This window comes from Salvelinus alpinus, chromosome 34 (assembly GCF_045679555.1).
Source record: "Salvelinus alpinus chromosome 34, SLU_Salpinus.1, whole genome shotgun sequence".
NCBI classification, from domain to species: Eukaryota; Metazoa; Chordata; class Actinopteri; order Salmoniformes; family Salmonidae; genus Salvelinus; species Salvelinus alpinus.
In genome coordinates this window covers 16,522,724-16,541,361 of record NC_092119.1, presented here as the reverse complement: position 1 = coordinate 16,541,361, position 18,638 = coordinate 16,522,724, and the positions used below count along the sequence as shown (strand labels likewise).

At 41.1% G+C, this 18,638-nt stretch overlaps 1 protein-coding gene and 1 non-coding gene across 3 annotated transcripts in view; one reads left to right on the top strand and one right to left on the bottom strand.

Moving 5' to 3' along the window:
• Positions 1–10,583, top strand: part of LOC139563858 (guanine nucleotide-binding protein G(I)/G(S)/G(O) subunit gamma-2) — a 42,140-nt gene extending 31,557 nt beyond the window's left edge. For both annotated transcript variants that reach the window (XM_071382815.1, XM_071382816.1), the window contains exons 2-3: positions 1,134–1,255; positions 9,466–10,583. In XM_071382815.1, coding sequence (XP_071238916.1) covers positions 1,169–1,255; positions 9,466–9,594 — 216 coding nt within the window. In that variant the 5' untranslated portion in view covers positions 1,134–1,168 and the 3' untranslated portion in view covers positions 9,595–10,583. The remainder of the gene's footprint in view (positions 1–1,133; positions 1,256–9,465) is intronic.
• A 1,602-nt stretch (positions 10,584–12,185) lies between these two features.
• On the bottom strand, positions 12,186–12,268 carry trnal-cag (transfer RNA leucine (anticodon CAG)). Its single transcript has one exon. It is a non-coding gene; the product is annotated as a tRNA-Leu (tRNA).
• Positions 12,269–18,638: the final 6,370 nt, after the last annotated feature.

Genomic DNA, 18,638 nt, shown 5'->3' with positions numbered 1-18,638 from the left:
GAGCGCTCTGGAGCAGATTTTCATCAAGGATCTCCCTGTACTTTGCTCTGTTCATCTTTCCCTCAATCCTGACTATTCCTCTAGTCCCTGCTGCTGAAAAACATCCCCCACAGCATGATGCTGCCACCACCATGCTTCACTGTAGGGATGGTGCCAGGTTTCCCCCAGGCGTGACACTTGGCATTCAGGCCAAAGAGTTCAATCTTGGTTTCATCAGACCAGAGAATCTGGTTTCTCATGGTCTGAGAGTCCTTTTGGCAAACTCCAAGAGGGCTGTCATGTGCCTTTTACTGATGAGTAGCTTCCGTCTGGCCACTCTACCATTAAGTCCTGATTGTTGGAGTGCTGCATAGATGGTTGTCCTTCTGGAAGGTTCTCCCATCTCCACAGAGGAACTCTCGAGCTCTGTCAGAGTGACCCTCGGGTTCTTGGTCACCTCCCTGACCAAGGCCCTTCTCCCCCGATTGCTCAGTTTGGCCGGGTGGCCAGCTCTAGGGAGAGTCTTGGTAGTTCAAACTTCTTCCATTTAAGAATGATGGAGGCCACTGTTTTCTTGGGGACCTTCAAAGCTGCATAACTGTTTTGGTACCCTTCCCCAGATCTGAGGTTCTACACAATCCTGTCTCGGAGCTCTACGGACAATTCCTTCGACCTCATGGCTTGGTTTTTTGCTCTGACATGCACTGTCAGATCAAATCATTTCCAATCAATTGAATTTACCACAGCTGGACTCCAATCAAGTTGAAACATCTCAAGGATGATTAATGGAAACAGGATGCACCTGAGCTTAATTTCGAGTCTGATAGCAAAAGGTCTGAATACCTATGTAAGTAAGGTATTTCAGTTTTTTTTAACACATTTGCAACAATTTATAAAAACCTGTTTTCACTTGGTCATTTTGGGGTATTGTGTGTGTATTGATGAGGATTTTCTTTTATTTAATCCATTTTAGAATAAAGTTGAAACGTAAAAAAAGAATGTGGAAAAAGGGAAGGAGTCTGAACACTTTCCGAATGCACTGTACATACAGAATGATACAAAATGCTCTGAGACCAGGTTGCCACCCCAGACAGACAGACAAACAGACTAACCTTAAGCTTCAACCCTAACCGAACCTCTTCTCTTCCCTTCAGACAGCCTATACCAGGCCTAGCTGAGAATCTCTATCATGGCGTCCAACAACACAGCAAGCATCGCCCAGGCCAGGAAACTGGTAGAGCAGCTGAAGATGGAGGCCAACATTGACAGGATAAAGGTGAGGGGGAATTAGGTCTATATCACCGGCCAAGAAGATAAAAAACCTAACAGATACACTACCGGTCAGAGGTTTTAGAACAGCTACTCATTCAAGGGTTTGTCTTTATTTTTACTATTTTCTACATTTACATTTTACATTTAAGTCATTTAGCAGACGCTCTTATCCAGAGCGACTTACAAATTGGTGCATTCACCTTATGATATCCAGTGGAACAACCACTTTACAATAGTGCATCTAACTCTTTTAAGGGGGGGGGGTTAGAAGGATTACTTTATCCTATCCTAGGTATTCCTTAAAGAGGTGGGGTTTCAGGTGTCTCCGGAAGGTGGTGATTGACTCCGCTGACCTGGCGTCGTGAGGGAGTTTGTTCCACCATTGGGGTGCCAGAGCAGCGAACAGTTTTGACTGGGCTGAGCGGGAACTGTACTTCCTCAGAGGTAGGGAGGCGAGCAGGCCAGAGGTGGATGAACGCAGTGCCCTTGTTTGGGTGTAGGGCCTGATCAGAGCCTGAAGGTACGGAGGTGCCGTTCCCCTCACAGCTCCGTAGGCAAGCACCATGGTCTTGTAGCGGATGCGAGCTTCAACTGGAAGCCAGTGGAGAGAGCGGAGGAGCGGGGTGACGTGAGAGAACTTGGGAAAGTTGAACACCAGACGGGCTGCGGCGTTCTGGATGAGTTGTAGGGGTTTAATGGCACAGGCAGGGAGCCCAGCCAACAGCGAGTTGCAGTAATCCAAACGGGAGATGACAAGTGCCTGGATTAGGACCTGCGCCGCTTCCTGCGTGAGGCAGGGTCGTACTCTGCGAATGTTGTAGAGCATGAACCTACAGGAACGGGTCACCGCCTTGATGTTAGTTGAGAACGACAGGGTGTTGTCCAGGATCACGCCAAGGTTCTTAGCACTCTGGGAGGAGGACACAATGGAGTTGTCAACCGTGATGGCGAGATCATGGAACGGGCAGTCCTTCCCCGGGAGGAAGAGCAGCTCCGTCTTGCCGAGGTTCAGCTTGAGGTGGTGATCCGTCATCCACACTGATATGTCTGCCAGACATGCAGAGATGCGATTCACCACCTGGTTATCAGAGGGGGGAAAGGAGAAGATTAATTGTGTGTCGTCTGCATAGCAATGATAGGAGAGACCATGTGAGGATATGACAGAGCCAAGTGACTTGGTGTATAGCGAGAATAGGAGAGGGCCTAGAACAGAGCCCTGGGGGACACCAGTGGTGAGAGCACGTGGTGCGGAGACAGATTCTCGCCACGCCACCTGGTAGGAGCGACCTGTCAGGTAGGACGCAATCCAAGCAATATTATTGTAGAATAATATTGAAGACATCAAAACTATGAAATAACACATTTGGAATCATGTAGTAACCAAAAAAGTGTTAAACAAATCAAAATATATTTTATATTTCATATTCTTCAAAGTAGATACCCTTTGCCTTGATGACAGCTTCCTACATATGAGTTCCTACATATGCTGAGCACTTGTTGGCTGCTTTTCCTTCACTGTGCGGTACGACTCATCCCAAATCAGCCACCACTAACATTTAGCGGCCGCTGCCAACATACTGACTCAACTCCAGCCACTTTAAAAATGGGAATTGATGGAAATTATGTAAAAATGTACCACTAGCCACTTTAAGCAATGCCACTTAATACAATGTTTACATACCCTACATTACCCATCTCATATGTATATACTGTACTCTATATCATCTACTGCATCTTGCCATCTTTATGCAATACATGTACCACTAGCCACTTTAAACTATGCCACTTTATGTTTACATACCCTACAGTACTCATCTCATACGTATATACCGTACTCTATACCATCTACTGCATCTGCCATGCCGTTCTGTACCACCACTCATTCATATATCTTTATGTACATATTCTTTATCCCTTTACACTTGTGTGTGTGTGTAAGGTAGTAGTGTGGAATTGTTAGGTTAGATTACTGTTGGTTATTACTGCATTGTCGGAACCAGAAGCACAAGCATTTCGCTACACTCGCATTAACATCTGCTAACCATGTGTATGTGACTAATAAAATTTGATTTGATTTGATTTGAAATCATCTAATTTTGGTTGAAGTCGGGAGATTGTGGAGGCCAGGTCATCTGATTTAGCACTCCATCACTCTCCTTCTTGGTAAAATAGCCCTTACACAGCCTGGATTGTGTTGGGTCATTGTCCTGTTGAAAAACAAATGATAGTCCCATTCAGCCCAAACCAGCTGGGATGGCGTATCGCTGCAGTATGGTGTGGTAGCCATGATGGTTAAGTGTGCCTTGAAGGGTACACAAGTAAGAATAGAGGTTATCAATATTTTTCAGAGTACTTCAATTGAATTCTAAATAAATACATTTTATTTCACTGTAGAGCCCCTAGTCCAGCTCAACATGCCTTAGATAGCTCTTTTGTCACACACCTCACACAAGGGGAGACCTCATCTGGCTTAGCTGGTGTCTCCAGAGATGCACGCTCTCTCATCGTCACTCAATGCCTAGGTTTACCCCCACTGTACTCACATCCTACCATATCTTTGTCTGTACATTATGCCCTGAATCTATTCTACCACGCCCAGACATCTGCCCCTTTTATTCTCTGTTCCCAACGCACTAGACGACCAGTTCTTATAGCCTTTAGCTGTACCCTTATCCTACTCCTCCTCTGTTCCTCTGTGATGCTGGGTCCCTGTAGCCCCCAACATCACATCTATTCCCCAGGTGCTCTCATTTGTTGACTTCTGTAACCGTAAAAGCCTTGGTTTCATGCATGTTAACATCAGATGCCTCCTCCCTAAATGTGTTTTATTCACTGCTTTAGCACACTCTGCCAACCCTGATGTCCTAGCCGTGTCTGAATCCTGGTTTAGGAAGGCCACCAAAAATTCTGAAATTTCCATCCCCAACTACAACATTTTCAGTCAAGATAGAACTGCCAAAGGGGGCGGAGTTGCAATCTACTGCAGAGATAGCCTGCAGAGTTCTGTCATACTATCCAGGTCTATGTCCAAACAGTTCGAGCTTCTGCTTTTAAAAATCCATCTCTGCAGAAATAAGTCTCTCACTGTTGCCGCTTGTTATAGACCCATCTCAGCCCCCAGCTGTGCCCTGGAGACCATATGTGAATTGATTGCCCCCCATCTATTTTCAGAGTTCGTACTGTTAGGTGACCTAAACTGGGATATGTTTAGCACCCTGGCCATCCTGCAATCTAAGCTAGATGCCCTCAATCTCACACAAATTATCAAGGAATCTACCAGATACAACCCCAAATCCGTAACCATTGGCACCCTCACTGATATCATCCTGACTAACTTGCCCTCTAAATACACCTCTGCTGTCTTCAACCAGGATCTCAGCGATCATTGCCTCATTGCCTGCGTCCGTAAGGGGCCCGCTGTCAAATGACCACCCCTCATCACTGTCAAACGCACCTTAAAACACTTCAGCGAGCAGGCCTTTCTAATCGACCTGGCCCGGGTATCCTGGAAGGATATTGACCTCATCCCGTCAGTAGAGGATGCCTGGTTGTTCTTTAAAAGTGCTTTCCTCACCATCTTAAATAAGCATGCCCCATTCAAAAAATGTAGAACTAAGAACAGATATAGCCCTTGGTTCACTCCAGACTTGACTGCCCTTGACCAGCACAAAAACATCCTGTGGCGTACTGTATTAGCATTGAATAGTCCCCGCGATATGCAACTTTTCAGGGAAGTCAGGAACCAATATACACAGTCAGTTAGGAAAGCTAAGGCTATCTTTTTCAAACAGAAATTTGCATCCTGTAGCACTAATTCCAAAAAGTTTTGGGACACCGTAAAGTCCATGGAGAATAAGAGCACCTCCTCCCAGCTGCCCACTAACTCTAATGAACGTATCTTCTACAGGTTAGGAAATACTGTCACCACCGATAAATCTACGATAATCGAGAATTTCAATAAGCATTTTTCTACGGCTGGCCATGCTTTCCACCTGGCTACCCCTACCCCAGCCAACAGCTCTGCACCCCCCGCAGCAACTTGCCCAAGCCCCCCTCCCCGCTTCTCCTTCACCCAAATCCAGATGGCTGATGTTCTGAAAGAGCTGCAAAATCTGGATCCCTACAAATCAGCTGGGCTAGACAATCTGGACCCTCTCTTTCTAAAATTATCCTCTGAAATTGTTGCAATCCCTATTACTAGCCTGTTCAACCTCTCTTTCGTATCGTCTGAGATCCCTAAAGATTGGAACGCTGCCGCGGTCATCCGCCTCTTCAAAGGGGGAGACACTCTCGACCCAAACTGTTACAGACGTATATCCATCCTGCCCTGCTTTTCTAAAGTCTTTAAAAGCTAAGTTAACAAACAGAACACCGGCCATTTAGAATCCCAACGTACCTTCTCCACTATGCAATCTGGTTTCGGAGCTGGTCATGGGTGCACCTCAGCCACGCTCAAAGTCCTAAACGATATCATAACCGCCATCGATAAGAGACAATACTGTGCAGCCGTATTCATCGATCTGGCCAAGGCTTTCGACTCTGTCAATCACCACATTCTTATCGGCAGACTCAATAGCCTTGGTTTCTCAAATGACTGCCTCGCCTGGTTCACCAACTACTTCTCAGATAGAGTTCAGTGTGTCAAATCGGAGGGCCTGATGTCCGGACCTCTGGCAGTCTCTATGGCAGTGCCACAAGGTTCAATTCTCGGGCCTACTCTTTTCTCTGTATATATCAATGATATCGCTCTTGCTGCTGGTGATTCTCTGATCCACCTCTACGCAGACGACACCATTCTGTATACATCTGGCCCTTCCTTGGACACTGTGTTAACAAACCTCCAAACGAGCTTCAATGCCATACAACACTCTTTCTGTGGCCTCCAACTGCTCTTAAATGCTAGTAAAACGAAATGCATGTTCTTCAACCGATTGCTGCCCACACCTGCCCGCCCGCCCGCCCGCCTAGCATCACTACTCTGGACGGTTCTGACTTAGAATATGTGGAAAACTACAAATACCTATGTGTCTGGTTAGACTGTAAACTCTCCTTCCAGACTCACATTAAGCATCTCCAATCCAAAATTAAATCTAGAATCGGCTTCCTATTTCGCAACAAAGCCTCCTTCACTCATGCTGCCAAACATACCCTCGTAAAACTGACTATCCTACCGATCCTTGACTTGACAGCAATGTCATTTACAAAATAACCTCCAACACTCTACTCAGTAAATTGGATGTAGTCTATCACAGTGCCATCCGTTTTGTCACCAACGCCCCATATACTACCCACCACTGCGACCTGTATGCTCTCGTTGGCTGGCCCTCGCTACATATCCGTCGCCAAACCCACTGGCTCCAGGTCATCTATAAGTCTTTGCTAGTTAAAGCCCCGCCTTATCTCAGCTCACTGGTCTCCATAGCAACACCCACCAGTAGCACGCACTCCAGCAGGTATATTTCACTGGTCATCCCCAAAGCCAACACCTCCTTTAGGCGGCTTTCCTTCCAGTTCTCTGCTGCCAATGACTGGAACGTATTGCAAAAATCATTGAAGCTGGAGACTTATATCTCCCTCAGTAAATTTAAGCATCAACTGTCAGAGCAGCTTACCGATCACTGTACCTGTACACAGCCCATCTGTAAATGGCACACCCAACTACCTCATCCCCATATTGTTACTTGTTTTTTTGCTCTTTTGCACCCCAGTATATCTACTTGCACATCATCATCTGCACATCCATCACTCCAGTGTTAATGCTAAATTGTAATTATTTCACCACTATGGCCTATTTATTGCCTTACCTCCCTAACCTTACTACATTTGCACACACTGTACACAGATTTTTCTTTTGTTATTTTGACTGTACGTTTGTTTATCCCATGTGTAACTCTGTGTTGTTATTTTTGTTGCACTGCTTTGCTTTATCTTGGTCAGGTCGCAGTTGTAAATGAGAACTTGTTCTCAACTGGCCTACTTGGTTGAATATAAAAAATATAAAAATTCACACAGTCTCCTCTTAACAGTTGATATTGAGATGTGTCTGTTATTTGAAGTCTGTGGAGCATTTATTTGGGCTGAAATTTCTAAGGCTGGTAACTCTAAAGAACGTATCTTCTCCAGCAGAGGTAACTCTGGGTCTTCCATTCCTGTGGCACTCCTCATGAGAGCCAGTTTCATCATAATGTTCAAAGTTCTTGAAATTTTCCGTATAGACTGACCTTCATGTCTTAAAGTAATGATGGACTGTCATTTCTCTTTGCTTATTTGAGCTGTTCTTGCCATAATATGGACTTGGTCTTTTACCAAATAGGGCTATCTTCTGTATACCCCCCCTACCTTATCACAACAAAACTGATTGACTCAAACGAATTAAGAAGAAAAGGAATTCCACAAATGAACTAAGAAGGAAATAAATTCCACAAATGAACTTTTAAGGCACACCTGTTAATTGAAATGCATTCCAGGTGACTACCTTATGAAGCTGGTTGAGAGAGTGCCAAGAGTGTGAAAAGCTGTCATAAAGGCAAAGGGTGGCTATTTGAAGAATCTCAAATGGAAAATCTATTTTGATTTATTTAACACTTTTTTGGTTACTACATGATTCCATATGTGTTATTTCATAGTGTTGATGTCTTCACTATTATTCTACAATGTAGAAAATATTTAAAATAAAGAAAAACCCTTGAATGAGTAGGTGTTCTAAAACTTTTGACCGGTTGTGTATATGAGAAATCTGTAGCATCACTGCCCAAAAGGATAATTGTCACGCCCTGACCTTAGTTTTCTTTGTTTTCTTTATTATTTTGGTTAGGTCAGGGTGTGACGAGGGTGGTATGTGTGTTTTTGTCTTGTCTAGGGTTTTGGGTATGTCTAGGTGTGTGTGTGTAGTCTAGGCATTATGTAGGTCTATGGTGGCCTAGATTGGTTCCCAATCAGAGGCAGCTGTTTATTGTTGTCTCTGATTGGGGATCCTATTTAGGTTGCCATTTTCCAGTTTGGTTTGTGGGTGATTGTCTATGAGATGTTGTATGTCTGCCATCGTTATACTTAGCGGCACATTCGGTTTGTTGTTTTGTATTAGTTTGTTAATAAGTGTTCTTCGTTTCATTAAAGAAGATGTGTTCACATCACGCTGCGCTTTGGTCTCCTCACTACGACGAACGTGACAATGATACAGATATACACTCAGTGGACCAAACATTAGGAACACCTGCTCTTAACATGACATAGACTGACCAGGTGATTCCAAGTGAAAGCTATGATCTCTTATGGTGCCACCTGTTCAATCTACTTAAATCAGTGAAGATGAAGGGGAGGAGACAAGTTAAAGAAGGATTTTTAAGCTGTGAGACATGGATTGTGTATGTGTGCAATTCAGAGGGTGAATGGGCAAGACAAAGGTTTTAAGTGCCTTTGAACAGGGTATGGTAGTAGGTGCCAGGTGTACTGGTTTGAGTATGTCAAGAACTGCAACGCTGCTGTGTTTTTACACTCAACAGTTTCCTGTGTGTATCAAGAATGGTCCACCACCCAAAGGACATTTTATTTAACTAGGCAAGTCAGTTAAGAACTAATTCTTATTTACAATGACAGCCTACCAGGGAACAGTGGTTTAACTGCCTTGTTCAGGGGCAGAATGGCAGATTTTTTTTACCTTGTCAGCTCAGGGATTTGATCCAGCATCTTTCGATTACTGGCATATTTGAAATATGAGATATCGGTAACATCACTGCCTAAAAGGATATAACCGAAATATGACAAATCGGTAGCATCACTGCCTAAAAGCATATAACTGAAATATGAGAAATAGGTAGCATCACTGCCTAAAAGCATACAACCGAAATATGAGAAATCGGTAGCATCACTGCCTAAAAGGATATAGGAAAGTAAGGGATATACAGAATGAGACATTGGTTGCCCTTTACATTACAGCACAGAATACAGTGGTAATAACATGGTGATAGTATGGTAACAGGTTATAGTTACTATGATATTACCACTTTATTCCACACTGTAATGTAAAAGTACCAGCAAATCTATTGTGTCAAATTGTGTGTGTGTGTGTGTGTGTGTGTGTGTGTGTGTGTGTGTGTGTGTGTGTGTGTGTGTGTGTGTGTGTGTGTGTGTGTGTGTGTGTGTGTGTGTGTGTGTGTGTGTGTGTGTGCGTGCGTGCGTGCGTGCGTGCGTGCGTGTGTGTGTCTTTCAATACAGGTGTCCAAAGCAGCAGCAGACTTAATGTCGTACTGCGAAGCCCATGCCAAAGAGGACCCACTCCTGTCGCCGGTGCCCGCATCCGAAAACCCTTTTAGGGAGAAGAAGTTCTTCTGTGCCATCCTGTAAACGGGGTGTGGTTTATTTGGTCTGACAGGAAGTCTACTCATCTTGGGACATTGAACGAGGACGTTCAATATGTAGACATCTTCTAACAGAAGGGCATGGAGGAGTAGTACTGTCTCTTTCTCTACAATGGAAGTTAAAGCAGGCATTTAAAAACCACAGAGTAAGACGTAACCATTTACAGCGGTCTGATCTGACCTGATCTGAGGGCTGTTGTTGAGGGCTGTGCAGCATGTTTGATGGATCCATCCGTGTAGTCAGAGGACAACCGAAGATAGTATGGTTATCCACCCAGAAACATGATGGACAACCGATCAACCAAGTCTTCAGGTTGTGTTTAAAATAAAAAAGAATGAAGGAAAAAAACTAAACAAAAAATATTTTGTGGTTCTTTTGGAACATGAAATCCAAGTGTTACATTAAATGATGGGTAGGGTAGATGATGGGTTGGGTAGATGAGCTGCTTACCACCAGATACTAACGCCTGTTAATCGGAATGTTTTTATTTTTGCTGTTGTTTATTTTATGCAGATTTTGATTCTGAGATGAATTGGTTTGGCTATATCACTTAGACAACTTTCTATACTGTATGTGATTACTGAAACAGCTATTTTAACTTTCTTTCTTTCTTTTTTTACATCGTTAGAATTGGTGAAAGCTGTTGTAATGGAAAGTTTGGACGTTCAATTAAGTGATATTCTTTACAGACATGTTTCTTTAAACTTCTTCTGAGAGAAGTATACAACATATATATCTGGCAATGTGGTACAGTATGTGTCTCCTTCAGATACAAGCTCTCTTTTTACTATTTGTATAAAAATACTAGCAAGTAAACTGTGTTGTGCTGTGCGTTCTGAATGTTTGTGTTTATCATTAATAATTGCATGAAATTAACTATTTTTAAATTTTATTTTTAATGTGGGGATTGTATGAACGAGGCAGCCTCCATCTGGCAGTGCCAACTGTATTAAAAGGATAACAATGACTCAAAATGGACTCCATAAGGACATCTTTGTCATAGGAAAAACGAAAGGGACAAGACTGAGCTGCAAGCTGATGTTGTTTAATTTCCCAAATTGTTTAAAAATAGGTTATGGTTAGGGTTAAAGGTTAGATTTAGGGTTAAAGGGATGGTTCAGCCAAATTACAAAATTACACATTGGTTTCCTAACTCTCCAAACAGTCTATGGACCAAGTATGACAGCAATCCATGATTTGGTTTAGTTTCCATGGCACTGTTTCCACATGCTAACGTTTTAGCATTTTGGCAAAATCCCATTAAAGTCATGGGGCCGATATTAGCATTTTTCACACATCATGTCCAAATCATCTAAAAGTATCTCAAAATGATTGTGAAGCTCAACAAAGTCACTTACAAATGTTTTGTACATGAAAATGCTAATATCGGTTCCATGACTTGAATTTATGCCACAAATGCTAAAACGTTAGTATGTTGAAACAGAGCCAGGGAGACTAAACCAAAGCATGGATCTATCCCTAGCTTTAACTGTTTCGTCAAGGTTAGGGCATAGGTTGTCCGTTTTAGATTTTGGCTAGTCGGATGCTGGTCAGAAAAGTCCCTTTAATTTGGTCTCCCCTCTCATGCTATAGCAATACCTGGTTCTGACTGGTAAGTTATATTTCTATAGCACTTTGCACAGAAAGCTACTAGCTAGTTGGAGTATAAGACATCAATGAACATTCACATGGGCCAGACTATAGGGGTTATTCATAAAACTATATAAAATGTATAAATCAGCCATTCGAACTGCAAGGAGAAATCTAGTAGACATTGCAGACTGTGCAGAAACGGACATAGGTATTAGTCCCTTCATCAAACAAGAGGTAGGCCTACACATTTCACGAGGAACATGGCATCCTACCATATTCATAATCATTCATATTTATAATCTTGGCAAGCCCCATTTATTACCCGGTGCTAACATGGGTCCTTTGTCCTGACCTTGCCTACATTCTGAAAAGTGTCTACACATGGTATTAAAATGTGTCTGTTATCTGTCCACTGTGTTCTGCACTGTGACCAGATTTCCTGGTCCCTCTAGCCAAGGGCCTTCATGGGCCGCCTGTTGCCCATCCCTAAACTAGACCATAAGTAGGTATCATAACATGTCTTGGAGGTGCTCAGAAATATGTAAACGTATATTTCATATAGCTCTTAGGCCAGGCTGTAATATAATATAATTATATCATATTTGGATCATCCGTGAGCATAAAATTACAAAAAGTTCAAATAAAAATGAAAAAAATCTGAGCTTTCTTTAAGGGAATAGGGTGAATTTGCCTCTAGTCACTGATCTTGGGTCCATTTTGCATGTTCCCCACTGATGGTTAAGGATAGGAAGCTGATCCTAAATCTGTATTTAGGAGAAACTTCACCCTTGCAGTTTGATGAGCTTCTATTTGTTGCACTTTTAGTGCCCTCGTGTGGATAACAGCTCCAACATAATTTTCAACATTATATTTATGCTGATTTAGTATTGCGTTCGTTGCTACTATAAAATAACTTACTTGTAGCAGAGGATCTTACTAAAATCGACGCACTTGTCTGATTTAGTTCAGGGGCAAAAACAATTTGTCAGAAGTGGGATTCGAACCCACGCCTCCAGGGGAGACTGCGACCTGAACGCAGCGCCTTAGACCGCTCGGCCATCCTGACATAAGATTGATCGCGAATGTATATCACTTTAACCTTAGAAAGTAAATACGTTAACTTCGAGTGTATTTAAACCTAGCATATATACGGTTCTTGGTTTTATTAGTGGCAGGATTTATTGGGAATATATATTTTTTGTACTTGCTAACTGGTTTACGTGTTGCATTCAACGATTTAGAAACTCGGGAATGTCCGAGTTTCCTAGTTCCGACTAGCACCTGAACGCGACACAAGGAGCTATACAAATCTTTGACGACGTCGTCGTGCAAGAGAAGACAGAAGAAGGAATCTCCAGTGGAGTTTGTGTACTTTGGTGTTTAACGTTGTTATTATAACGTTACCCTGTTTAACAGGACATCACCTACGCCCAGCTTTAGTCGTTTAGGTAGTTAGCTAAAACGTTTCCTCACCAGAGCTGACATTTTTCTATACATTTCTCGAGAAATGTACTTAATGTAAGTGAATATTGCTTGACTGAATTAAATTGACAGTGGTTAGTTAGTATGCGTTACTAGCTGGCAACCTACATAATAAACGTCACTTGAAAGATAATCGAGCAAACGTTCTGTGTCACGGCAATATATCTAGCTAGTTTATCATGTTTTTTGTTCACCGAGGGACTGGGCGTTTACTGTAGGGATTTCTTTAGCTAACTAGTTCATTATTAGCATAGATAACTAGCTATATATACTCTTTATATGCTATCTAGCTAAGTAGTAACGTTAGCTACTAACTAACGTTAGCTGCTTTTGAGTGGGTTGAAGTGTGTCCAAGTCACAGATGAAAGACGAAACCTTTAGCTAGCTAGTTATACCAACCGTTTGTTAGTCTTTGTCCAAGTATCATGCTCTCTCCCAGTGGAGTGCAGGGCTAATAATCTAGGCCTAGACTCAGTAATCTGTCCAAAATCCTACACTTCAACGAGGCCATACATTTTCATTGTAGCAACGTTAACACAGCAATAAGCCAATTTATTATTTTCCTTCGTTTTGATGGGGGGGGGGGGGCGTCTGAATTCACATTGGGACTGGCTGTGAATAGAACACTATGAGTTACAGTAATAGAACACTATAATTGAGTTACAGTAATAGAACACTATAGTTACAGTAATAGAACACTATAGTTACAGTAATAGAACACTATAGTTACAGTAATAGAACACTATAGTTGAGTTACAGTAATAGAACACTATGGTTGAGTTACAGTAATAGAACACTATGGTTGAGTTACAGTAATAGAACACTATAGTTACGGTAATAGAACACTATAGTTACAGTAATAGAACACTATAGTTGAGTTACAGTAATAGAACACTATAGTTGAGTTACAGTAATAGAACACTATGGTTGAGTTACAGTAATAGAACACTATGGTTGAGTTACAGTAATAGAACACTATAGTTACAGTAATAGAACACTATAGTTACAGTAATAGAACACTATGGTTGAGTTACAGTAATAGAACACTATGGTTGAGTTACAGTAATACAACACTATGGTTGAGTTACAGTAATAGAACACTATAGTTACGGTAATAGAACACTATAGTTACAGTAATAGAACACTATAGTTGAGTTACAGTAATAGAACACAATGGTTGAGTTACAGTAATAGAACACTGGTTGAGTTACAGTAATAGAACACTGGTTGAGTTACAGTAATAGAACACTGGTTGAGTTACAGTAATAGAACACTATAGTTACAGTAATAGAACACTGGTTGAGTTACAGTAATAGAACACTATAGTTACAGTAATAGAACACTATAGTTACAGTAATAGAACACTATAGTTACAGTAATAGAACACTATAGTTACAGTAATATAACACTGGTTGAGTTACAGTAATAGAACACTATGGTTGAGTTACAGTAATAGAACACTGGTTGAGTTACAGTAATAGGCAATTAAGAAATGTCTGAAAATGGAATTCTAAATACAGGTGTATTTAATTGCTTTGTAAAATTAATGGGTTCACATACAAAGTATAAAGCTTTGTACTGACATTAACAAAGCATAATTCTAGGCATATGGATCATAAGGTTAACTTACAAGACAAAGCATGAACAAAGAAATGCCTACTAGGCCAAAGGCCTAGAAGCCTATGAAATTAGAATTGATAATAAATCACCTGTTAGCATGAGCAGCAGCGTGCTGCATTTTCCTTTCAGTTTTCCATGAGTTTGCCTACAACTCCAGCATCTGCGGAAAGTACCTAGATGTGCATATGTTCTTCAGCTTTTGTACCAATGTAAATAAGACAGAATTCCTGAGAAGACAATAAACTCCATTGCATAGAACTGCAACAAACACTCAAACTGGACAGTTTTATCTCAATCTTTTCATTCAAAGACTCAATCATGGACACTTACTGACAGTTGTGGCTGCTCTGCATGATGTATTGTTGTCTCTACCTTCTTGCCCTTTGTGCTGTTGTCTGTGCCCAAAAATGTTTGTACCCTGTTTTGTGCTGCTGCCATGTTGTGTTGCTGCCATGTTGTGTCGCTACCATGTTGTTGTCATGTTGTGTTGCTACCATGCTGTGTTGTCATGTGTTGCTGCCATGCTATGTTGTTGTCTTAGGTCTCTCTTTATGTAGTGTTGTGTTGACTCTCTTGTCGTGATGTGTGTTTTGTCCTATATTTTTTATTTAATTGATTTTGAATCCCAGCCCCCGTCCCTGCAGGATGCCTTTTGCCTTTTGGTAGGCCATCATTGTAAATAAGAATTTGTTGTTAACTGACTTGCCTAGTTAAATAAAGGTTAAATAAAAACTAAAAAAAGAGCAATTCAGAGTTCACCTGTTCAGATACAAGTAACCATAGACACAATACATCCATAAAGCTATCAGAGTTATCCTATCAGAGTTATCCTCAGTGTCACGCCCTGACCATAGTTTGCTTTGTATGTTTCTATGTTTTGTTTGGTCAGGGTGTGATCTGAGTGGGCATTCTATGTTGTTTGTCTAGTTTGTCTATTTCTATGTGTTTGGCCTGATATGGTTCTCAATCAGAGGCAGGTGTTTGTCGTTGTCTCTGATTGGGAGCCATATTTAGGTAGCCTCTTTTGTATTGTGGGTTGTGGGTGATTGTTCCTGAGTTTGTGTTGTCACTTTACTGGACTGTTTCGTCTTTGTTTGTTTATTCGTTATTTTGTTTGTTTCAAGTATTCCTATTAAAATGGATACTCACCACGCTGCATCTTGGTCTGACATTTCTTACTCCTCGTCAGAGGAGGACGAAGAATTCCGTTACACTCAGTGAACAAGTTTCAGATAACAATACATCCATAAAGCTATCAGAGTTATCCTATCAGAGTTATCCTCAGTGAACAAGTGTCAGATAACAATACATCCATAAAGCTATCAGAGTTATCCTCAGTGAACAAGTGTCAGATAACAATACATCCATAAAGCTATCAGGATTATCCTCAGTGAACAAGTGTCAGATAGAGACCAAACATGGACATAATAACATTAGTCAGTCCTCTGAATACTGTAACAGAGAGATATATTTTGGCCCCTAAGAAGGGGAAGAGTTGACTAATCATTGGGCATTTTCCTTTGTGCTTTCCTTGTGTTCCTGGACAATTTGCCATGCAACTCCAGCTGAGTTGGGGCCGAGCCCACAGTCTGTTATAAATCAGGATTACATGTGCTCTTTCATAACAAATGCTCTAATAATTTTAACTATGTGTTGTTTTTGTGGAATACAAATGTGCATAAAAAATGTACACAAAAAAATGCAAAAATATTTGACTGCTAAGTGGTAGCATTCTTGTTTTACTTTTGTAAATAAAGTGGTGGTTTGTTGAGGAGAAGAAAGTCAAGCAAAGATTTGCTAGCTAGCTAACTTAGCTGGCCAACTTTAGCTAGCTAACATCAGCTATTTGGCTAATCCTCCATGGATATGGTAAGTTTAAATGTTTACCTGTTGTAGCTATGTGCGTGTGTGTGCGCGTGTATGTGTGGGAATTACCCCAGAGCATCCGTAAATTGCTCTGGCCCTGGAGCTAGCAAGTGAAGGCTCCCTGGCCTGAGCCGTCCCGACTACGGTCTGGAGGCGATGCAGGAAAGGTAACAAAAGGGAAGGAGTACAGAAGTTAATCAGCCTGCTGACTGAGAAATGAAAATAGCCTATGTTGCTGTCTCTCTATCTCTCTCCGTATGTCTGCCTGACTCCCAGATTGCTGAGGGGCAACATAGTCAATGTACTTGCTAGGCTAAGTCTAACTTAGTAAATAACTAAGGTAATGGTAATGGTCTCTGTATTTACAGTTCCTGGAACATGTCAATGGCCTAATGCATGTCCTCTAAAGCAGTGCTTGGCCACCCACTAAGTTACCAGTGATCTATTCTGCCACATCCCAGGGAATTGAGAGAGCAGAACTACCCCTCCTTAAATCCATAGTCATTGACAGTAAGTTTTGTGTGCAAAAAGTTATTTTTTCCATATGTTTAATAATGTGATATGTAATGTGTATTGATTCCTACTAACCAGCTTTGTAAGAGCTAGGTTTTTAATAGCAATGCTGATTATCATGAATGTGTTTTTCACTGAGACTTTCCCCAAGAGACATGCTATTCAGCTGCCTATGATTGCCTGATCTTACATTCTTAGAAAAAAAAGGTGCTATTTAGAACCTAAAAGGATTCATCGGCTGTCCACATAGGTGAACCCTTTGAAGAAGCATTTTTGCTTCAATCTAGAACCCTTTCTAAAAAAGGTTCTACCTGGAACCAAAAAAAGGGTTCTCATATGGGGACAGCCGAAAAAAACATTTGGAACCCTTTATTCTAAGAATGTAGTGTAAGTAGATCCAATTGAAATCACTGTTTTAATAATATACATTTGTGAAGCAAATAAAAACCTATTTGAACTTTTTTTTCAGGTGCAAAACCCTTGAGAAAGTTTCTTCCATTTTGCGCTTGCTCATTCTCCCTGTCACTCACTTAAACTCACACTTGCGCAGTTACAGAGAAGATTAAGATATTTGCCAAATACACCCATTACTAACAATGTTTGTTGCAGGAATGATATGACAGGCACATAACTTTTGAAAAATATAATATTTTATTGCCTTTTTACACATACTTTAATTTTTGCATTTACCTTTCATTTTTTAAGACTGCCAAGCTGTCCTCAAATGAGGGGACCTCTGGATTATGGAGCGGTGTGTTTATAAAAGTTTTTTAAATATTACCACATGTATTAGGATTAAGCTAAACTTGACCATTTAGAGATGAGTAACAAAAACTTTTCACCAAGGTTTTGCTCACTCAAATCAAATGTTATTTGTCACATGCACCGAAAACAACAGATGTAGACCTGACAGTGAAATGCTTACTTACAAGCCCTTAACCAACAATTCAGTTTTAAGAAGAATACTCTCAAAAAAGAAAATAAATAAAAGTAACAAATAATTAAAGAGCAAATTAACAATAGCGAAAAAAAATACAGGGGGTACCAATGTGCACCGGTTAGTCGAGGTCATTGAGGTAATATGTACATGTAGGTAGAGTTATTAAAGTGACTATTCTTAGATAGAAATTGGACACTGGGACCTGTATGATGCCGCTAAGGTGGCAGTTGGAGGCCAGCTCCAGACCCTTACTGCAATCTCTCTGCCGCAACAGTCCAATTAAAAAACAATGACTTCCGCCGCGACGTTGGCAAGGTATGTCTATAAAAAGGTTCTGACTATAAGGAGTACATCTACGACCAGTAGTGACTTTTCATAGCAGTTTAGAAGAATTTACGCAGCAGGTTATAATAATTACTGTGGTGAGTTAGGAGACTTAGTTTAAGGTTAGGAAAGGGGTTCGAGTTAGCTAAAATGCTCTCCCAACGACAAAAAGTCACTTCCGGCCATAGCTCTACTCGCTCTATCTAGTCCCAACCAATGATGTATATAAAGCCTAGATTACTGAAGCTTTGTATTGGCCAATGAGAGGCTTTAAAGCCACTGATGAGGCCATATTGGCACTCCTCAGAAGAAGCAGTCCTCTGTAGGAATTATACAGTATTTCAATTAAATGTTTCAAGGACAAAATTACATGTATTTAAGTATTTTTGTTGTTGTAGTAGGGACAGTAACATTAGTACTTTCAACAAATTATACTTTAAGGATTTTATTTGTATGTTTAGTTCTGTATGTATTAAGGTGTCTGTAATATAATAAACGTGTCAAAAACAAATGTAGACATTATAAATGCATTTCTGTACAGTAACTTCCCAAATCTTTTTTTTTAAACCATGTGAGGAGGGCCAAGATGGAGGTGCAGTGGCTTCAAAACAGTGCCCCCAGAATATTGTCTAGTGTATATATATTTTATTGTTCACCGCCCTTTACAAATCTTTGACGTCATCGTTCTAAA